We start from the raw sequence: 24,383 nt of genomic DNA, 5'->3' as shown, positions 1-24,383 counted from the left end.
GCATTGGCAAGGAGAACTAAGTTTCTGGGAGTTTCTCCTATAACAAGTATCCATTCAAAAGGCCTTTTCTCCCCACCACCCCAATTCCACCCCCCGCCCTGCAACCTTTAGCATCCAGTCCTGATGCTAACAAAGTTGTAGACATTCTAATAGACTTTTTTACTTTCACTTATTTCTCTAATTTTCTAACCCTGGATTCTGCCTCTAGCTGGGTGTCTGTGGCCAGCCAAACCGCCCATAAGAGCAGCCAGCCCACAGCTGCAGCCATAAGTCTTCCTTCCTTGCCACAATGTGTAATGCATAGTTCCTCAAACGAATGCTCAGCTGACGTTTTCAGGGAATCCCCATACTCATGCAACAGTCCATATGTATCTAGCTCATGGGCCACCCCTCCCCACATGAAGGTTGATGGTCAACCAGGAACTTCCCTCGTGGATGTCTCTTTCACAAGACCCTTTTCTTTAGCATACTGGCTTGTTCACCAGTTGTTAGTGGAAAAATCCCCAAAACTGAAAATCTACCTTTGTAAATGAAACTCAGGAAACAACTTAAGGAAGAGGCTGACCACTTCAGACTAGTAATTAAATAGAGTTTATTAAAGGATACTTACATATGAGACATGTTTTGGGCAACTGCAAGATAAAAAGAATCCCCATGCTGCCTGGCAGGTGCCGAAGACTTATATAGCATAAAAAGGGGGAACAGTCGGGGGAACTAGTACATGAAGCTGCCAGGTATAGAAAATTGCTTTACGTGTTTGACCAGGTCAGGACAACAACCTCTTCCAGGAACCAGAACATAATAGAAGGCAAAAGAGGGGTGCTCATTTATGTCACTATGAACATCAATTATGATCATACGGACTAGTCTCTAAAAAAAAGAAAAGCAACCTCAATTCCAGCTTGTGGGACAATCAGTGGTCACGTTACGGAACAGTGTCTCCTCTGCAGCAGTCCAGGCTGATCTGGCCATTGCTTGATCATCAGACATTGATACCATGTCTAACCGTCACTCTTACTAGTAGTGCCTCATGGTCCAATATGAATGACTGCTTGAGCTCTAGCCATTAATCCCCCTCTTGTCAGCAGGAAGGAGAAAGGAGTTCTTAAATACATTGGCCAGAATTTAGTCACATAACCACATCTAACTGGGGAATATTGGAACTGTAGCATTTTAATTGGTACCTGGCTAATAATCAGGGTTCTGTTGGAAGGAGGGGAGAAAGAGTAGATGCTGGGAAACAACCAGCAAGCTCTGCCACAGTTAATGAACGGCTCCTTATTTCCATACACTTGAAATAACTTTTAAAATGTCTTTTCTGTGGGAAAAAATTTTATGTCAGAGAATCTATCAGGTTTCTGCCTGAGGATCATAGTCATTGCATTACCAAGAACAAGAAATGCTGAATAATAAATATTATGCTATATTATTTTGCATTTAAATTAAGCAATAGCCTTTCAAACTATTTTTATATACGATCAGGTATAACTAATGGCACTTTAGTCATTTTTCTTTGCTCTCACCACTTAGAGAAATGAGGATGCATTGGGAATTCAGATTTATCACAACCATTAAATATATACATTTATACTACATCATGACCACTATTTAATTATACATAGTTTATAACATTTTCTTTCAATGTTTGGGACAGTGTCTTACACATCATAGATATATAATCAATGAGTGCTTAATTGAATTGACCTGCACTACTCCGTTGAATTTATTTGCCTGATAGATGAAAGGCCCCTGATAGATTCTGCTGCTATCCAGTCATTAATCTCATGACTGTTACACTGACCCTGATGTAATTTGACTACACTGGACATTGGGGTTATTGCTATTCATAGAGAAGACCACAGGGGATCGGGTTACTTCCTAAATATGTTTCGCCTCTGCTGGTGACCACACCTGCATCTTTGGGGACTAGGAAATCCTCCAGAATCCTGAAGTGCACAGAGGTTAATCAAATCAGCTCTCACCTGGAGAATAAGGATTATCACAAAATTCATTACTAAATGTAATTACCATGTTTATGACAGTCTTTAATCTTACTTAATCCTTCTCAAGTATCGACTTGGTAACGTACTATGAGAGTGCATTTGATTATTTTCTTTGTATTTGAGCTCCATGTCTTGCGATTTAGCTTTTAAAATGACATAAAATTGTAATGAACGGGACCCCTTAGTGACTGTCTCTGATTACAAGTTGTGCAACAGAACAAACCTTTCACCTACCATTAGATTAAATTTGTCTTTATGTGTACTCTTAACTTCAGAATTAGGATGGCCTTGTTTTCTCATTCATCCTGGGCATGGCTCCAGCTTCTTCCTGGTCACCTTCATAAGGCACTAAACTGGAAAACAAACAGCTCATATTCACAGATTTATAAAGGGTGGGTCACCCTATTTACTGAGCACCATTGTCATCTGTTTGGCTTTTAGAGTCTCTAATTTTGCTAATGGATAGGGTGAAAATTGTACTCTACAACTTTGGCATTTAAAAAATATTTTTCCAGATTTTTCTGTACAGAACAAAACTTCCACACCAATCTACGTTCTCTGCTGGCTGGGCTAGGGCCTGGGAGGTAGGACAGTAGAGCATAGGCACTAAGACTTACAGTTGAAGGTGTTTGGTCCATCTGTTTTTTGCAGTTTGCACAAGCAGTCTTTTTGACAGGAATGTTCTTTCTTCATGGGTTTTCTCAGCTCCCCCTTCTCTTAGCCAAGATGGCATCGGTGTGAGGGAGAACTCTAACATTCCCCTCAGGATAATGGGGGAAGGTAAGGTGAGGCAGCTTGTCCACATGTAGGTCCCTGTCCTGCCTCTTGGGTCTTCCCACCCTCCCTAGAGCTGATTTTGCTCTTCCTGTTCTCTGGGTAGCGTGTGGCATCCACCACTGATTCAAGGCTGGTAAAACCTGCAAACTGTTTTTTCAGCACGTTTTGAGCTTTGTGGCGTCACTTTGCTGACCTGACCCACTGTTTTCTCACTGGCACAGTAGACCCTCAAGACTCTGCTGCTTCTTTCCTTCTGGGCACCACCTTCAGCTGTCCACTCCACAGGAAATGCTGTCATCGCCAGGGTGTCACCCTGCCCTAAACATAGCAGCTCTTCCATGAATCCCCAGGAGACCCTGGTGTGGGGGCAGGGGCTTCTCCATACAGGGAGTCTGGGAGGCACTTAGAGACAACCATGGCCCTCTCTTGGCCACTCCCTGTCTTCAGAAGTGTCCACACATTCTTCCTTCTGGGGGGTTTATATTCTTTTATGACTCTCCCACTTGTGAGGCTGGATGGTGAGGCAGTGGTGCAGAAGTACAGACGTGGTGCCCTGCTTCTCTTTCTGTAGTGTCCCCTCCTCCTAGCACTGGAAGAGCTTTGGTTTGCAGGGCTCTCCACACTGTTCTCTCCTCTTCAAGTTGCCTTTTGCTGTCCTGTTTCACTGGGGCTACAATGATGGACAGGTTGCCATGGGAGTGGGGAGAGAATTGCAGGCAATACTGTTACCAATACAAGAAAATAATTAAGAGGTATTTAAAGATTTAAAGAATATCGTTACTATTTCATTAAAAAACATTATGTTTCTGAATTGCACAACTTCATTATTTCTCATCTTTAAAAAATACATTAAAAACATTTTAATTTAGTAAGTAGGATGTGAGTTTCTAGGCTACCCTTAGTATTTTATTAGTAGGCTAACATTGAATAGTTAAAATAATTTTATTTTAATGGATTTAACTAATGTTATTTTTAAGTCAATTACCAATACAACAGGTCACTACAACAGCCATATAGTACTGTACGTCTAGTAACACATTTTCAGAACTCAGCCTAACAATTATGAGCATAAATAGGCCCCTGACCAGCTCAAGTTCTCCATGACAACAAATCTCACAGTCTAGGATCTTTATGGAACCAGGCTCTGGTTATAGTCTACTTACAGGGACAGGGCTACATCCTCCTGGTTCTAAGAACCAGGAAACTCCAGATGTGGAACAAGCCAACCAAATTTAATGAGTCAGAGACCAGCAAGGATGGTGCAGGGAAGGAAGCATTAGTCTCTAGTATACTTACTAGCTGATACCAATTAATTGTTCTTCCTTTTGCATGGTTTACCTTTACAGAGCTAGGAAACACACAAGAGATAATGCAGGATGTGAATTGGATCAGGTGTGCATGGTTATCACCAAGCCCTAAGGAAAAACTGTCCTGTTTACATATACAGTGTATTGTAAATCAGCCAGCAAATACTAATGAGTGCCACTCTGTACCAGACATGCTGGGCTTTTCACAGAATATTGACAACACAGTCCCTGATTTTCAAGAGCAACTGTCTTGTCAAAAAGATCATTCATTCATTCATTCAGCAAATGTGCATTGAGTTCATCCTTTGTGCCAGGCACTGTGATATGTGGGCATAGAACAGAAAGAAGATGAATAGGAACCCTGCTTCCATGGAGCTTATAATCAGGTGATATTGACACTCAGTAAGTGACTCTGTATCAAAATATCCCCAATTCTAGTCATATGGAGTTTTTTTTTCCTTCACTATCAAATAAAAGAATTCAAGCAGAAGTGGGATGGTACCCAGGTGTTCATGAGGAAAGTAGGACTTGAACTAGACTTGAAAGGAAATTAAACTGTACATATGCCAGAAAGAGTGAGAGCTTGTTCTGGATGAGGAAAATTGTAGGGACAGTGTATAGAGTTCATCAAAGGGCATTTACAAATGGATCAAATCTACAGATCAATTATTGAGTCCCGTGATGGAACAGAAATAAGGAAGCTGAATTCTAGACAAGACTGTGCTGCAAACTAACTTTGTGACTATAAAAAATAACCTTGCCTCATATCTGGTCCAGAAGTGAGGGAGCTGGATTGCATGATCTCAGACTCCCCTTAGCTTTCGAATGTGCAGCTTTGTTGACTCCTACAGGGGTCAGCATGCTCTTGGCGACAGCTGGCATGGTGCCTGACAAGAGCCCTCAATCTCAGGACAAGCTCTGCAAACTCTGTCAAATTAGATGATGGCAAAAGTCACCACTTATACTCTGGAGCATGATTATATGTGCTTTTCTGTCATTTTCTTATTATTTCAATAGTTTCCCGAGTCGATTACACACTCTTTCAAAGCAGGGATCAAGAAGGGCGGAATATATATTATTGTCTGGGTCAAGTAAAAATCATTTGACATCAGAAGACTGGATCTGTAATTTATCATTCTTAAATTATTCATGTTTCACCCTCTGGAGTAGGTCAAACTCTACCTCTAGTGATTTATGTTTTACTTATTACTTTAGCCAATTGATACTTTTCCATAGATCATGAAAATATAAAATTCAGCTCAGCCTCGTCAGAATGATTTGTTCATTCAAGTTGAATGAAGTTTTATTATACTTGTAAAAGAGGAGAGAGATAATCTTGCAAATATTATATATTACTAGGCAGTGCAGGTGTCTCTAGCCCCCTGTGTTATAATACCAGAGATAACAGAAAATACTTAAAGTTTCCAAGAACCTGGTTTTACTGTCATGAGGATAAAATCTGTCTATAGGGACTTGGGGAGAGGGAGACAGTGTGGAGTGTGGTTAGTGTGTACATGGAACCAGACTGCCTGCATTTGAATCCAAGCTCTGATACTTACCTGTAAATAAACCTGGACAAGTTAGTTAACCTCTCTGTGCCTCAGTTTCCTCATCTGTCCAGAGGGGATGATCACATTACCAACTTGAAAGATAAAATAAATTAGCATTTGTAAAATGGTTAGAACAGTCCCTGACAAAGGGAAAGTACTTTGTAATTTGGGTTATGATTTAGGAGGGAGTTGAAGGGAGAGGAAATAGGAGATGCAGATAATCATGTAGAGAAGCTGGTGGCAAGGAAGGTGAGGAACTGGAGCACATTTATAGGAAGGGGAAGAATCAAGCAATTGAGCACTGGTGCTTCTGTGTATTTTATTTACCAAGGAAAGGACAGTGTAGGATTATCTGAAGGTGAATGGAATGGAGCCAGTGATCAGAAAGACAGAAGAGGGAGGGGGATAGCTGTGGGGGCAGGATGATCTGTAATAAGGAGACAGGTAGAGGTTTTAGGAGGTAAGTAACTGTTGAATAGATTTCTCTGTATCCCTCAGAAGTCCAGCTAGCCTATATAATATGTTACAGATTTGGCATTGAAATTCAGAAGAGAACCATGCAGATCACCATACCCCTCAGTTGTTCAGGATCAGGCAGTGGATGGGGAGAAATTAAAAATTCACAAACATTTAATGGGCTGTTACTCTGAATCAGAGTATGAGAATCTGACAAAATAATGCAGTTGAGCAGAAGGCACTCTAATTACAGGCTAAAGAGTAGATGTGGCCTTGTGGTGCATCTGGGTCATTCTGGAAGAAACCTCACAGACAAACCAACGCAGTATTCACCAGACTGTGGCAGAGTGGCTTCAGCAACACAGGCGTCAGGCGGCTTTAGCCAAGTGACAGGCAGCCCAGCATCCACCAAACCATGGCAGTCTACCGAACAGCTGGGCTGTGTTCACGTGCCTGAAGTGTGACCACTTGTATTTCAATCTTTTTACCACCATTGCCACAAAATATAATTCAGTCTAAGAGTCAAGTTCAAATCAGAGATCTCTCTTTCTCCATCTCTGTCTCTCTCTCATAGACACACACACAGTCTTAACTGGAATGTTTAAATATATCCTGTAACATTTGCTCAGTAAGTAAAGCTGTATTAACTGAAATCTTTCATGTACAGAGAGAGGACCAACTTTGCCAGCAGATTGGGTGTCATAAATATTTGGCAATTTGGAAAAAACGCAGAAGAACTATAAGCTCAACTACAACCAGAGGAAGAGGGTTTTTTGAGCCACAAGATCTTGGGCATCATAAAGACCACCAGGGACACCATCTTCATGGCCATAAGTGCTAAGAGGTCTAAGAGAAGCCTGTTGAGCCTGTATATACTACACTCTCAGGAAAGACCCATACTTTTGTGTAGGTGAGAGTCAGTATATTAAAGGGGTAAAGTGTTAAATCAAATAAAATATAAAAGAGTTTGGCATCACTTGACATCGTGTAAGCTCTGCATAATGTTTCTACTTTTTCCCCCTTCCACCCAAGGTAATTCCCTTTTTAAGTATTGCTTCTCAGTATAGATGGCAGCATTTTGTCCCTAGCTGAATGGCCCATGATATTCAAATTCCTATAGTTGTATCAGCTTCTCAAGTTGAGTGTACAAATAATGCAATCCCAAGTGCATTTCCTTAACTAAAACAGGCCTCTAAATAAAAATAAAAGTAGAGTAATAACAAGAGAAACCTGGAGGTCTTCTAGTGCACGTAACCTGATCTAACTGGATCATTCTTTAACATGTCAATGGTCTTCTCATACAAGGGCATACAAGGGACTCTGAAACTCTCAGGGAATAAATAGGAACACCTGTTTGTTTTTCCTGCTCTGACCTCAACTCTTCCAGGACCACACTTTTTCTATAAAAAGTGCCACTAAAATGTTTCTGTTTGCTCTGGAATAGATGTTGGCTAAAGTATAATTTTTGTTGCAAAGAAGACATGCCATTTTATTGTCCTTCAAAACACACTACCTTCCTAACAGAAATTATTTATTTGCTTAATACAGTCAAGAACTGGAGAACCACAGGTCTGTCTGGACATCTTATGTAATGTTGTGCTACTTGGGACAGGGATGCTGTTTAAAATGATGTTAATTAAACTTTGGAGAAAAAACAGATTCTAGGAGTCCAATAAAAAGATTGACTAAAAAAACATTGAATTTATTTCTGTATGCTTTTTCTTATAACAATTTTTTGTAAGAATTTAACTTCAATCTGCTATTCCTTAGAATTACTGAGAAATGTACAGTATTAAAAGGAATTGTTTTTCAGGTATTTAAAAAAATATTTTCATGGCATCCAATGAGTTTAAGCCAATATTTGGAGAATCCTGTTGAGGGATTGGCTTCAGGGCCATTTATGCCATGAACACCTGTTGACCATGACTTCTGTGCCAGACACTGTGGTAACTAATGGAGACACAGCGGTAAACAAAACCAGGTGTGGTCTCTCCGCTCAGGACACTTGAGGTTTAGAGATAATGACAAACATTAAACAAATAATCACACAAATAAGTATGCATTTTCTCTTCATGAGTTCATAAAGAGAAAATATTTGATGTTACATAGTGGGGGATTAAGTCCTAGTCAACAGAATGTTGTCTGAGAAAGTGATTTTTAAAATTGAACTCTGAAAAATGAGGGAAAGTCAGCCAGGTGATGAGGGAATGGGAGAGCACTCCAGGTAGAGGAAACTTCAAGTCCAAAGCCCTCAGGTAGGAAGGACGATGACACTCCTCATGCAGGGCATAGAGGGCAAGTGTGGCCTGAGCATGCAAGAGCAAAGGACAGAAGTTTCCAAACAAAGGTGGAGTTGCAGCCAGAGGCTACATCAAACAGGACTTTGAGGTCACATTAAGAATTCTGGTCCTTATCCTAAGATCAACAGGAAGTCACTGACTGCTGGAGGATGGTGGAATTAGATTTACCTACACCAATCATTTGAAGTCAGTGAGTTTTTTATCAGTGTTTAGCAAGTGCTGTGTAACTGCTCTAGGGATTCAGAGTTCACCTTAGACATGGCCCCTCTCTCAAGTCATAGGCAGTGTGGAAGTTTGGCAAGAAATAGAGTGTGGGCTAAAGCATAGAGGCAGGAATGGGATAGTCTTGGAAAGAGAATAACCAAGGCATCTTTATTAGCCTATGGGAGCTAATGTACGAAGTTCTTTTTTTTTTGCTTTTCTGTGCAAATGTTCAAAAAACTGTCATCTGACTAAAGGAGATGTAATCAGTAATTCTGCCCACTGAAACCCTCTGTTCACAGATCAGGAACCACACAAAGAACTGTGCATCGAGCTCCATGTCTTTGCCCCACCAGTGCTCCTCGACCTTGATGTGGAGTGACCACTTGGAAAGGTGAGATTCAGAAGCTGTCAGGATTCACAGCATAGCCGACCCCATCTCCCTGTTCTGATCTGAGTTTGTACAACAGCAGAATATCTCGAAGAATAAAGTAGAGATTAAGCACACATATCTGATTAAAAAGGACTAGATTCCTTGGAAGAGCTTTTGTGTTTTTAGTAACTTCACATAAATTTCCTCCAACTATGAACTTTCTGAAATTGGGTCCAGCCTGATCTTGGGATTGATCAGTTTTCATGTCACTGATTTCCATAGTAAGAATAGTTTCAGAGAGCATTTTAAAGAGAAGCCACCCTTGTTTTAATTTGACACAGGACTCAGTGGGGTTCGCATCCTCTTGCTTGATCTTCTGGTTAGATCTATTTGTTTTTCTGATGCCATTTTCATTTTAAATTTCACTGAAAAGACAAAGTAAAATGTCAACACAACAGTTCCATAACAGTAATAAGCATTTCATGACCATATATAGTGTTATTTTCAAACATGCATATATTTTAACAGACATTGATAATAAAAGTTAAAAAAGGGCGTTAACAGTAAAAGTATTATCCAAGTGGGAACATGTATCTACACTCTTTACCCAGAAGGATATGACTTCTTCAACTCTAGTTGAAAAGGAGCTTTGATTAGCACTTTATTTCTGGTGAATATTTTGTGTATTATTTCAATCATTATTAGGGATGCTTTTAGGAATATGTGGCACTTTGGTAGGAAAAAGCTTTCTACAATGGAATACATGTATTCTTTAATAACATATACAATGAGGAAAAGGTATTGTTACCAATTATTCAGAAATATTCTACACCTATAAAGATATTAATGACTGTAATATCCTACTGATGAATGTATCCTTATTTATATATATTTTTATCTGATGTTAGATATTTAAGGAGTTGTAACTGTTTTCTTTCTTTCTTTCTTTATTTCTTTTTAATTGAGTTTATTGGAGTGACATTGGTTAATAAAATTATATAGGTTTCAAGTATACAATTTTATAATACATTATCTGTCTATTGTATTGATTAGATCTATTTTGTATAATGCATGTAATTCAATGGGTGAACACTCTAGAAAACAGTACATAATGCCAAATATGATACATGTTGATCATTTAAAATTTTGAGCACTTGACTGTCCTGCCCCCAACACATCTTTGACTATTTCTGCCATTGACTGTAGGGTCAACTGAACGAGTAGCCTTGTGAGTACTACGGCATCGTGGGATCTTTTTTGTTTTAATGAGATAGTATGAAAAGTTCCACACTTAACCTTTTGCATAAGTTGAACTCTTCATTTAATGAAAAGTCAGCACGTTCATTTCACTCATTTCCTGGGCAGGTTTGTGTACAGTAACTCCTCTCCTCAGCATGAATTGTTAGAATGGACGTGGACACACATGTAGCTCAATTCCATTGGCCATTTGTCCTCCCACGGTAGAGATAACTGAACAACAATCACTTTCGTTCTTCAGGGGAAGATCTAAATGTGGTTTTCAATAGAGATGCAGTGCACAATGGTGCCTAAAGGCTAAAAATAAGCTGGCTGATCCTGAAACACAGCTTGAAAGTCACTAGGCCAATATAATTTTTTCTCAACTCAACCTTTATAGTCCTGTACTCTTTTCCTAAATATGAACATATAACGTATGTAAGCTGGGCACTGTTTTGCTATAAACACAGATTCTCCTGAAAAACAAATGAATGGGAAAGAAGGGAGATATCCACTTCTGATCTCTTTACTGATCAGGGTACTATAATTTCAGTTTTAATTTTTTATAGTAAATCTTATCATATTTTCCTTTCATCATAAAAATAATCCAGGATGTCTATAGAAACTTTGGAAAATAAAGAATATTAGAAAGAAAGATAGCTTACTAAACTTCCCCTACTCGAGAAAACTCCACCATCATTTTAGTATGTTTTTCTCTTATTTTTCCTCTGCAATTTTCTTAATTTTGTTTTATATACTTATAAATGTATTATTGTCCCCTGATTTTGTTTCAACATAAAATAAGCATTTTTATACTGTTTATGAATTGTTTAAGAGTAATTTTAGTATTTATATATTCATCTATTAAAATGATACACTATAGTTGACTCAGTCATAATCTGTGTTCAAATTGGCACCGTGATGAACAGAACTGTATCATAACCCAAAATTCAAATGCACAGGTTTTTCTTTGATATATTTGGTGCTTTTTAAAATTTTATTTATTTATTTATTTTTATTTTTAAGATTTTATTTATGTTTAGAGGGTAAGGGAAGGAGAGAGGGAGAGAAATACCAATGTATGGTTGCCTCTCATGTGTCCCCTGCTGGGAACTGGCCTGCAACCCAGGCATGTGCCCTGACTGGGAATCAAACTGAAATCCGCGGGTTCACAGGCCCACGTTCAATCCACTGAGCTACACTGGCCAGGGCTATTGGGTGCTTTTTAAACCATAAGTTTACGTTAAAGAATAAATACTTTGTAAATTGTTAAATTCTTTAAAGCACATAGTCTGACTTCATTCCAAAAGGATTATAATTATTTAAATTTCCTCAGCAATGAGTGAGAGTTTCTGCTTTGCTTTACCCTAACCAAAATTGTGCATTTTCTTAAAAAAAAATTACACACACAATACTTTGATGGTTTGATAGGACAAAAATTATAGGTTGTGTCTATTTCAATTTGCATTCCTTCTTAATACCCTTTTAGGGTATAGTTATATGTTAATTAGGGGTTTTATGTATTTATGTGTTAGGGTTTATGTATTTATGGCAAGATTACTTGATCATTTGATGTATTTACAATTAATATATCTTCATGATTCGATTATTCTTCTGGTTTAGAAACTTGGAACCAGAAAAATTACTCAGAAAGAAAAGCATATACTTAGCATAATTAAATAATCCAGAGGCTTAAGTAATTCAAAATCCAGAGTTAAATTACTTTTATTTTCAAGACATACAAGTCATTACCTCAAACCAGAATGTTTTTAATGTCTAAGATATTTATATTTCTTACTTATATCTCATACCATACCAAAAAGTATCCCTGTTTTTGCTCATTACATCTTTCTCTCTCTATTCTAACAGATAATGAAAGAACGGAAATGGACTTTTCTTATAATTCCTGCTGCCCTGAATTTGTATATTTCTTCCCATCTGCGGAGGAGGATTTTATATTTTGATTTGGATTAGTTTTTCATTCTCATCTTTTAAAATTTTACTTATTTTTGTCAGTAATACTGAGAATAAGTTTATCATTATAACCTATGCCTCCAAGTGTTAAATTGACTCCTTTTTAAATAAATTTTTTATTGTTGTTCAATTATAGTTGTCCCCACTTTCCCCCATTGTTCTCCCCTGCCCACCCCAACCCCACCCTCCCACTTTTCCCACTTTTGGTCCTCCCCTTCCCCCCAGCTGTTGTCTTTGTCCATGAGTCCTTTATACACGTTCCTCGACCTGACCCTTTAAGTTGACTTCTGGAGCCGGATTTTGAGCATATATTTAAGAAGATGGGAGAAATAAACAGAAAACTGTATTTGAAAAATAACTAAATAGAAATTTCAAACAAACAAACAAACAAAAGAAGCTGGTCAGTATTTCACAGATAATGATTAATCAAAAAGTGAAAAAAAGAAAAACCCATCTTCTAGGAGTTTGCCCCTGACTTCAAACTTCAATCTAAATTTAAACTGATGTGGACATCTTTACATTTTGTTGTTGTTTTGATTTTATAGTATGAGTTTAAAAAATCAGTATAAGTGTGACAATGTAAAGTCAACATACTGAAAGTAGAATTTAATTGATAAGACATATATCTAATGAGATAGAAAAGTATGCTAATTGAAGGCAAGACTATACCATGACAAAAGTTATTTATACACAATGTGTGATTATTTTGGAGATGTTGTATCCTTTTGGGCTGAGCTTGGAACTCAAAGTCCCTACATCTTTATTCTGGTTATGTGTCATTTAGTAACTCAAGAACCAGTTTAATTCTTATTTCTCTCCTTGAAGACTGGAGGAAGTGATATAGCTAAGGGTTCTCTTAAAGTGTCATAAAAAACAATAATAAGGTTAAATGATTAACTATTGAGTTAAAGCAATAAAACATCCAAGCTCAGCCTTCCGATTCACCATTATCAATGTAATAGTTCTTAAAATGTCTTCCTTGGTGCCATAAAAAAGGCAAAATTATTAAGTGACATAGTTATGAATATCAAATTTTGTGGCTTTTAATGAAAGGAAATAATTTATTTTATCTCTTTTGAAATAAGAAATTCTGTAGAATTTAAAAAAATACTTTATATCATATAATATCTATCTTTCATCTAATATGATCTTAGCCTGTAAATTCACCCAGCCTTCCTTTTCCTCATATCTCTCTTCCCCTCTCTTCCTCCTTCCCTTTCCTCTTCTCTTTCATTTAACTGAACACACATTGTATTTAATGTCACTTCCTTAGGAACTGTGCTATAAGTAAGGGACATGCTGCCACCTATAAGGACATCTTGGGAAGAGATGATAATATAGTATCAGCAGCCATAGGAGCCAATACTGTGACTCCATTGTCATTTCTGCCGACTAAATTAAGACAAAATAGTTGAGTCATTCCTCTTAAATAGTTGAACCAGTTCTGAATGAGTTATAAACTATAATTCTTTTCATTTAAACCTGTATTTGAAAGGGCCTTATGTAACTAGCACAAAGCAGATGCTGTATACAATCCCTTGATTCAGGTTTAAATTCAATACATTTTATTGAGTAAATTGATTTTTCCAATCATAGGAATGTCCATGCTCCTGTTACATAAATCTGTCCATCATCCATCTTTGTGGCTATATAGCTGTCATCTAGTTATTATTTTATTTTTATAAAAACAAGTAAAGTTTACAGAGGGCTCATCCAATGTCACATGGCTAATATAAGAAACCAAATCCAAGTTCAAGTATTTTGATTCCAGGCTCTCCCCATAGCACAGTAGGATTTGAGATTTACTACAATGATATTCCATTTATAAGACAATTTAGTGTAGCAATAAAGGCATGGGTTTTGGAATCAAGCTTGGATTTAAATCTGCCTATTTTACTCTCTAGCTCTGTGACCTTGAGAAAGTTAATTAATCTCATGGAGTCTCAGTGTGTTAATCTATAGACTAAAGCTAATAATATTTGCCTGTGAGGTTATTGTGATAATGTATGTAAAGTAACACAAAATTTACTTAGTAAGTATTAACTGTGATTAATTCTTTATCCAGAATTATCTCTAACTATATGATATGAGTTCTCAATTTCAACTCTAAACTGGCTTCCTTGCTGTGTGGGTTTAAATGTCATGAGCAGAATCAACTTCAAATCCCTGGCTGTTATTCTTGTTTATAATACCTCATGATTATGTTTGTCTATGCAAAACCTACTCATCTCTCACATGCTCAAATCTGACTTTGTCCTTAAGCCTTGAACAGTTTAAGTATCTTTGGTCTCTTCTCACCTCTTCACAACTCTGAAGTCACATAGTGCTCATTTTGAAGAGTATTGTATTATTTCTTAAATATTTTTATTATGTAATTTTTCCCTTGACAAAATTTTATTTTATGGTGGTCAGCACCCTTTTCTTATATTTTATTCACAGGTCCCTTAGCACTAGTGCAGTACTTGACACCAAGAAAAATGCTATTTATTTGGCAAATTCTCAACATAGCAACAATTCATGTACAAGATCAGCCACTGAAAATTTCAGCAAATGTGATAGAAAGCTCTTTGGTTCCATGTTGTTGTTCATCTTAGGAATTTTTATATTAAACTCTCCTGATTTAAAAATGTTATATCCAGGCAGAATAATTACAGTTTACTGTAATAATGTTTATTGAGGCTCTACATGTAAAAGTAATAAAGTAATAAAATGATTGGAAACATATAAAAAAGATTGTTTGGTAAAATTTTTCTCAATTAGGAATGATCTTTGTACAATAAGTTTGAAATCTGGTATGGAAGCATTATATGTCAGTATAATATGCTTTCAATACTTTTTAATTTTCAGAAAAGTATCCATTGTATATTAAAGTCACCCAAAATAATAAGCTCTGTAACATCAAATATTCTGGATCATGATTCAGTAACACACTGATTTTTAACAAGTGTTTTTATCTTTGTTTTCTTTATTGTCCTAAATAAACATGGATCTTTATCTTGTATAATGGGGTTATATTGAATATAGAGTTAAACTTCAAAATAAATTTCTTAGAAACTCTGTAAAAAATGTTGCATTGTGGAGACATGGTATGTTTTATTATAATTATAGTAATTACTGAAAAGCTCTACAGGATCCATATGTAAAACAAATATGTGGCATTAATATGCTTTATGGGCAGTAGAGACCCAGTTCTTGACTACATAGGAGGTCAAGACCTATGCCTTTTCCATTGAAAAACGGACCCCCACCTACGCCACCTCCATCCTGTTGTAGAGCCAGTGCTTTTACTCAGTGCCACTGCAACTCAGCGTAAAACAAAACAAACAAAAAATCTCAGGTTGTGCTGCTCCCAAGAAAGGAAGTGCTCGGGTGATGCACAGAGGTGTGCCAAGCCATATCAAGATCTTAGAGCTAGAGAGAAATTAAGACAACAACAACAACAACAATAGGAAAATGTTAGAGTTAGAAGATTGAGCTTCCATCAGAAGCCATGTTTATCCAATTCTCGCTCGAGGAAGAAGAAAACTAGAGTCATTACCTTTTGTATGTAAATGTGTATATGTGCTTTATAAGTGGATTTGGTCTATGAAAAATGTAAAAATTTAGTCAGAGTTGAATTTATTTACATTTTTACTGTCTACAAGAATGACTTTTAAAAATTAAATAAATGGTAATGAAATCCAGGTTATAAGGACACCATCTAAGCTACTTAAGGCAACAAAATTTATCAACATCCTTAGTAATTGGAAGCACATTCAAATGGAATTTGTTGTTAAAATGATTGTAATGATTGAGGAACCTTAACGATCTGTGTAAAATATACCTTGGTCAATATACTTTTAATTACTATGAGTACTTAAATGTTTCTTTGATGTCTTTAAAATATTTCTGCTCACCTTTTCCATTAATCTAGGCTACTACTGAATTCTTTGTTAATTTAAAATATCTCTAGGCTCTTCCCATGGATTAAACTGTTTTATCACTCTGCCAGTGATATTTAAGACAACTAGGTATGCATGTTGTAGGTAAGGATTGAGAGTTGATTTTCTATTTACTTTTGCTCTTTAATATTGTGCCATTTTGGTTAGCATTTAAATTTGAGTTTTCTTTAGGCTTACTGAAGAAAGCAACTGTAAATATTTGTTGAATATGAGATGATTGTTCTTAGAAATAATAAAAAGATAAATGTAAGCCTGCTCCATAAAATAGCTTGTCTTTTAGTCAACTCTGTCATTTCCTACCTTGCTGTAAGACCTGAATTTCAACCCTATGTCCATGAGCAGAGTAGCAGACAAAACTGAGTGACACAACCTCGTGAGAGTGACCTTGCAAATTTCTACGTTTATCTCACTTAAGCTCCGTTCCCTTATCTGCAAAAGACAATGACACCTATCTTGTAGATTTGCTGCAAAGATTAAAGATGATATCTGTGAGACCATTGTTTTAAAACACTATAAATTCTCTGAAGTAGAAGATGGTCCAAAAATAAGTCACTTACAGGATGCCTCAATGTTGAGTAAATGGTTGGAATTTAGATGTGAGAGAGAGGAATCATGTGTGTGCAAAGCAGTACATGGGCATAGTAGAGGCCCAAGCATTTTACCACAAGCTCTTTACAAATCTCCAATCATCCTTTAAAGAGTTAACTTGAATTACTCTCAGCCAGCTGTTGAACCAATGTGATTTCCTCTGCAGGTGCAAGCAAGACCATTCCTGCCCCCAAATGAGAAGGTGACTTTGGAATAAACTTCCTAGATCATAACTCACAAGCAGGAGTTTGCTAAGTTAAAGAGGAAATAGCGTGAGGCAAGTCCCCATTGATATTCAGAGCAAGATGTGGGCTGTGAGATAAGAAGGAGTTAAAGAGAAGTGGGAGAATTGCCAAGAAAAACTGTATCATCTGAGCCTGTTTCAGGCTGGTCTCTGGACTGAAGCATGGTACCAGAGCCAGTTGGCATCAACACTGTCTCCCAGGGAACCTGTTGGTGAAATGAAGGAGTGGGGCTCTATGGTTGGCCTATGGGGTCAGCATGTCAGGCTTACAAAACTCAGTGACTGTGCTACTCTTAACTTACCACGCAACTGCCGCCACATTGGAAAACCCACCCTTTGGGAAAATGACAGACGCTAAAATGGAATTCATGAGATTAGGTGTAGTGTTTGCCAAACTTGCCCCATCATACCCAGAGTTTGTTAAAATAGAAACCCCTCGTCTCTCCCCTGAAGATCATGAATCAGAAAATGGCATGGAACCTGGGACTTTGTATTTCTAAAAAATAAGCTCCTTCCAGGTGATTTTTTTCATCAGGCAGACTTGACAACATTGAGGTAGTCCAGTGTTTCTCAAAGTGTCATCCCTGGATGGGCAACATCAGCATCACTTAGGAATAATTTTCAGTAGGCAGGGATGCAAATTTTTTTGGTCCTACTCTGGATCTTACTGAGTCAGAGACTCTAGAACTGGAGCCCAGGAATCTGTGTTTTAGACACCCTCCAGATGACTCCCACGCACACTAAAGCTTGAGGACCACAACTATCAGATGTGGCCCAGAGAGCTGGAAGTTAGGAGTGTAGCTGAGTTTGGGAAATTCATCTAGTTCATTTCTCCTAGGGCTGGTAAGTCATCACTCAACCCAGGGGCTGTTCTACCCTTGACATCACTCCCACCCTCTCTATTTTCTAAGGAGTAGCTTGATGTTGTGGATCCCATTGGATTTCCCAACTGAGCAGGGCCCACATTTTTTCCTCCTTCTTGAGAGCAAAGATACTCTATTAATTTTCCTACTTGAAATTCTCCTGTTTCCTAGATCCCACTTTAAAGACATTGGTGGAATGCCCAGCTGGCTCTAAATATGATTGAGGCTTATGAGTCTGTTAATGTGTTTTTTTTCAATATTGGCATATATCAAGTGAGCTGCTAGAATGCATTTTTTTAAAGAAAGGTGTGAACAGATGACAAATTGTCTCATTCTCCTTACTAAGTCTCATCTTTTTTTTCTGTTCAAAGGCCAAATCCAATGCTTAAAGATATTGTCCATTTTTTTTCAAATGACCATCATTTTGAAGGCTAACTCCTGGGATAACTGCTAATATGTGAATATTCCCACTTAGTGAACAAGTGTAGAGTTAAAAAGAGAATCACTAATCAGCCAATGAGACTACTTGCTGGCATGGTAATACATGAATGTTAGTGAGCTACAGCTTCCACGACAAAGTACCACAGACTGAGTAGCTTAAACAACAAAATCTTATTTTTCACACTTCTGGAGACTGGAAGCCCAAGGTCAAGATGAGTGGTTTTCATGAGCTGTGAAGGAGATAGCTACTCTCCTAGCTTCTGGTGGTTTGCTGGCAGTCTTTGGCATTCACTGGCTTGTAGACAAATCACATCGTCCCACAGAGTATTCTCTCCTGTCCAAATATCCCTTTTTTATAAAGAACACCAGTCATATTGGATTGGGGGCCCAGGCTACTCCAGGATGACCCCATCTTAATAGCATCTGCCATGACCCTGTTTTCATAGAAGATCCAAAGTGAGGTACTGGGCATTAGGACTTCAACATAGGATTTTGGTTTGGGCTGAGGGATACGAGTCAACCCTTTACAGAAGTGTTGGTTGATGTAGGGAGGAAGTCAAATCTAAACTCCAAAATCATAAGGCCTAACATAATATTGCTCCTGGAATTTCACAGGTTTAGGGACTTAATAGAAATTTAAGCAATGCATGCCATCACTGGCTCCAGTTAAGAAAGACAATTTGAAATTCGTCATATTTCTGATGCTGAAATATCTGGAAGTTTTTCCTGTAAATAAATAAACAGTACAAATCTTATAAAGCAAGTGGTGGGAAATATTATCAAATTAGACTAAAGTCAAATGGCTCTATTTATGTTGGGGAAAGTGGGAGGTTTTAGAAATTCCTACTCTTACATTATAAACTCAGATGGATTTCACTGCTTTGAACACTCACATTTTTTTTCCTGGTAGTTTTCAAATCTGAGCAATAAACTCACCTACAGGATGAAATTTGAAGGGACCCAGATACTACCAATTTAAAAGAGGATAATTAAAGATTTACAAAGTCATTTGGGTGAGGGGCGTTCACACAAGTATATGATATTATCACTAAACACAGATGGTAAAGGTGGCCCCGCTATTGCCTTCTTGAGTTGGAACTGCTTATTTGGGACTTTTATTTACAATTTCATGCCTTTATGCAGACAGATACACAAGACATCATACAAATCAGGTGTACCTCTGTTTTATTTGCTAATAAAAGTCTTATCTTGGGTCATGGGTCAATGGCCTCTCATAGTCCTTTTGATGTCCAGTCCAACTGTTAACACCAATCATGTTTGTGCTTTGGTGACTTCCAAAGGCTATTCATGATCACACAGAACTATGTTTAGTGTTTGTTTCTAATGCATATATTGCTGATCCGATCCTGACTTCTAGGTTTTGCCAGTAAAATTCCCTTGACTATTTTCTCATTTTATCACTGTATTTACAGATTCCCCTATACTTTTTTAAAAGAAAAACAATTGTCGAAAAGCCATGTACTTATGTTTCTAGGAAGTGATCCAATCATTTTTGGGAAAATAGTGAAAGTTTCAACATATTTCTGAAGTTATTTTTGTATCAACACTCTTACTGTGTTTTCACAGTCACGATGGGAGATTTTGCCAGCGGCCAGCTATTACTCATCTGCTATACAGCTGAACAAATCATTTTCTAGGAACTGCTTCCCAGTAAACCCTAATTATAGATGGTTCTAATTACTTAGGGTATCTCTCTATATACTGATCATTGTAGAAAGCAGAAGGAATGCATTGATATGATCCATTTGACAACACTCGCCATGTACTTAATCATTTTATACTTACATTCCAGACTCTGAAACTATGTAAAAAACTAACCCTTCCCCATGATGGAGATAGCTGTCCAAACCTGTAGAGGTTCTAGTACTCTCAGGGAAGAATGTAAATTGCTACTCAGCATGGTATGAACAGCCAAAGTTCAGCTGAGACCCATCCTAAACTAAGTATGAGGAAATTATTTTGTCCCTTTCATTTACATTAGATATCTGGTTACTTGTTCAAAAAGTAAATGTAGAATTCCATATAGTGATGAGACTCATGGCCCTAAAATATATTTATGTAATAACTCTGCCCATGAATAAATCATAAAATCAGCTAGGGCACAAGGTTTTTCAATCAGGAGGTCCTGCTTTGAGAATAAATGACCAATTTCTAGTGATGTTATGAGGAGTGTTGTGAAAAGTTTTTACATCTCTTGCATATGGGTGGAGCAAAAGTAGATTTGTAGTTATCCATATGGAAACTAATACAATAACTAATAAATAATGATACAGTAATAAACTCTGTGTTTTGTATACTCACAACTGTAAACTTACTTTTGCCCCACCCTGTATCTACTGGAGAAAGAAGACAAGGGCAGAAAACTCAAGTCTTTCCAATCTCTGCTGGTAGAGCAATATCAGGTCATTCAGAGAATGAAAAGTGTCTTCACTTGATTTTAGAATTGTTTTTCTTAATAGGGATTTTTCTTTCCCTTTCTTTCTTTCCTCTTTCCCTCCTTGCTTCTCTCCTTTCTTTCTTCTTTCTCTCTCTTTCTTCATATACTTGTTAAGTGAATGAAATACTCTTGATTGTGTTACTTGGGAATAGGAATCAGAGAACAGTGTGAATCTATAAAATGCAAAAGGGAAAGAGAAGTAATACTTCCAAAAATTTACAATGTATGTTTACAATATTTAAACATGCATTGCTATGTTGGAACTTCAGTCCTTTCACTTAATTCCTGTTAAAATGCAGCTCTTTTAATGAGTGATGCATGCTTTCCTGGGAGCGGTTTGTGAGAGAGAGCATCAGGGTACACTGTGGGGAAGAAAACTGTGCCTGTGACGAGAAAGAAGATTGCAGGCAGAAAGAAAAGGGAAGTGAGAGGGGATCAATGACAAAATTTAACTATTTCTGAGCTCTCTTCAGATTCAGTTCTGCCTCACGGATATATCCTTCTAGGCTTTTAGTGTACTTACTATTATCCACCACAAAACTAGCTATTTTCATTGAACATTATTTATAGTTTGGTATCCTACTAGTCACTTAACATTAAAAAATGTAAAAATAAATTGTTACAGCAAAGTCTGCTATTGTCTCTCTTTTACAGCTGAAAAAAGGCTTAGAAGGTAAGTGAGGTGCAAGAATGATTAAAAACACAGCCACTTGAATCCAAACTTCCTTGCTATCTGCCATACTTATCTCATTTGGGAATTTGCATTTTCCTTTGCATCAAGGATGTGAACACACCCGCACCAGTCAAAATGAGGTTACATAGTAGTGGGGTGGAGAGAATTATAGAGCAGTTCCTAAATACTTCTGGAACAAGCAGTGTGCCATGCCAATTGCAGAAAGTGAGGAAGTACAATCCTGCCATGTGCTGAGAAAAAGGAGAAATGGAGGCACTGCTGTGCAGCACTAATGCACACCCCAGAATCTCCACAGTAAAGGCAGAATGGAAGAAAACAACCACAGATGTTCTGAGCACAAAAAGGGCAAGGCGATTTCCAGCTCAGCTTTTGACTCCATGCCTGCTTATTTTAAACATTTTCTATGAGTTGATTTACTTGGCCAATGGGTAGATACAGGATATTTTTAGCAAAGCTAACAAAAGAGGTTGGTCATTCAAATAACCCAATTGAGATTTATGGTGAGAACAGCATATGTTTCGGAATTGTTATAGATTGCTGCATTAGTCGGTGAAAACTTTTCCATTGCTGGTGATAATGCAGCACATTTCTGGAAGAAATGCAAGAGCATGTTGACATTCCTTGCAGAAGAAATGTATCTGAGTGCTCGTAGGGTTTGGTGCCCCTTTCAGATGAAATGAAGTTAGGAATTTACAAGCTGAAAATCTGTAAGCCATCCTGGTTAATGAAGCATATTCTAATTCAAAATCATTAGACTGGCAAAAGCTTTCTGTTTTAGAACTTTTGAAACCTACATTGACTTTGAATTGATAAAGCCAGGGAGTGTGATACAGTGGAAAGGGCTCGAGGAAGGCAGGATTCATAGCTCCATTCTGGAGTCACTTACTGTAGGAGTATTAGTTTCTTTCCTAATTTTTAAGGCTGTTTCTCATATGCTATGTGGGGGGTATGAATAAGTAAATGTGGCAAGTACTACCAGAAAATAGATCTCTACCTCCAAAATAGGTTCAGTGGTTACTGTTCACTTCTCTTTATCTCTAACATTCATATTCTAATTCAGGCAAATCTCGTCTCTCAGTGACACCACCACCAACAGCCTCCTAAAGATTTTTCCACTTCTACTCTAGCCTCCACAATCCCTTCGTCACTCACTGCAGAGAGCCACCTTTCTCACCCCAGGTCCTCTGCACAAGGCACTCCACTCTTTCTATTTCCTATAGGGACTGCTCTATTTTTCCCTGCAATGGTCTTCCTTTCGTTGAGTACTTTTTCAAACATAGTCTTTCTCGCTCTTCCTATGGGAAGTAGTTTGCTACCTCAACTCATTTGTTTCCTCCATGGTGCCTGTCCTGATTTGTAATTTGTTTTTGATTTTCTGCTCATTTCTTTGTTTGTTGTCTTTTTTAAATATGAGTTACACAAGGGCAGAGAGTGGCTTGATCTTGTCCAGCCTCGTCTCTAACAAGCACGGTGTCTGGCACACTGAAGGTGCTAAGGAAATATTTGTGTGATGAGTGAAGGGCCTGCTGTGAAGATGACTGAGGTAATCAGGTGCATCTTCAGGAACTGAGTGGTGGTCAGTAAATCTTGTAATTCTTTCCTTTTCATTTACCAGTGCTGCCCAGTCCATCTCCACCCATAACCCACACGGTTCCCTGCTGAAGGGACACTGGCATGTCTCCCCATCGCATACAAACATCCTAGAAATCTAAATAAAAAGTCAAAACAGGGTAGATTGCTCTTGATTCTGGTACTTTTTTTTTGACACCTCTGTGGTCTGGTATACTATGACCCAGCACCCTAACGTGACCTTTGCTAGGCCAAATTTGGAAATTTGTAATAACCAACAAACATTTGTTTCTTACTATCTCTTCCTATAGGTTATACAGTATCTGTAAATTTTTCTTGAGCAGTGCTGTTATAAGATTATTTGAATATTTTATTACCACTTCCTCTTATTATTTAAAAATGAATGAAATACAAAAATATGTAAAACAGTGTTTAAAAAGTCAGGCAAAAAAAAAAGTCAGGCAAAAACAATATAATTAAAACAAGTGTGAAAATAATTATGCGTGTGGTAGATGGTTAACATTTAGTTTTATGGACATACTGAAATTACACTGATTAATAATGTCTTCACTTATGAAGGGAAAAATGCATATAAAAACAGCATAAAATGCTGGAATGTATCATCAGATACTATGTCTAAAGGTGACATAATCAAAAATTATATCAGTTTTAGCACTCTATGAAATAGAATTCCCCTCTAAAATATTTCTCTTGTACATTTGACTAATGTGCTTTTACCTGATTTTGTCTCAGAGTACCTGATTGCTGACAGAGTGTGATCTACCTTCCTCCTGAAAGATTAGCAACTCCCCTCCCTTAGTTTGCTTATGAGGAACTTATGACTCAAAGGGGTGAAGGAATTACTTCTACAGGCCTGCCTCAGTTCTTCCTGAGCAGTTGCCAGAAATACTTCAGAGTCTAGGTCTGCAGGCAAAGACACCGGTGCTTATTTAAAAGGAACCATTTATAGAAATGCAAATTAAAACCACAACAGAGTATCACCTCACACCCATCAGAACTCTTATCATCAATAAACCCATAAACAACAAGTGCCAGTGAGGATGTGGAGAAAGGGGAGAACATTTGCACAGTTGGTGGGAATGCAGACTGGTGCAGCTATTGTGGAAAGCAGTATGGAGATACCTCCAAAAATTAAAAATGGATCCACCTTCTGTCCCAGCCATTCCATGTCTGGGTATATATTTGAAGATACCTAGAATAATTTGAACGAATATATGCATCCCTATGTTCAATACAGCATTATTTACAATAGCCAAGCTATGGAAGTACCACAAGTGCCCATCAATAGATGAGTAGATTAAAAAAGCTGTGATACACACACACACACACACACACACACACACACACACATACTGGAATACTACTTGGCCATAAAAAGAATGAAATC

At 37.5% G+C, this 24,383-nt stretch overlaps 1 protein-coding gene across 1 annotated transcript in view; it reads left to right on the top strand.

Annotated features, from left to right (window-relative positions):
- Window positions 1–16,381, top strand: part of PTGER3 (prostaglandin E receptor 3) — a 79,385-nt gene extending 63,004 nt beyond the window's left edge. The window contains exons 3-4 of the mRNA XM_037139962.2: window positions 8,897–8,988; window positions 12,073–16,381. Coding sequence (XP_036995857.1) covers window positions 8,897–8,988; window positions 12,073–12,076 — 96 coding nt within the window. The 3' untranslated portion in view covers window positions 12,077–16,381. The remainder of the gene's footprint in view (window positions 1–8,896; window positions 8,989–12,072) is intronic.
- The last annotated feature ends 8,002 nt before the right edge of the window (window positions 16,382–24,383 follow it).

Source organism: Artibeus jamaicensis, unplaced genomic scaffold, assembly GCF_021234435.1.
Source record: "Artibeus jamaicensis isolate MK-2021 breed Jamaican fruit bat unplaced genomic scaffold, CSHL_Jam_final scaffold_1019, whole genome shotgun sequence".
Taxonomy (NCBI): Eukaryota; Metazoa; Chordata; class Mammalia; order Chiroptera; family Phyllostomidae; genus Artibeus; species Artibeus jamaicensis.
This window is presented reverse-complemented; position numbering and strand designations above follow the sequence as displayed.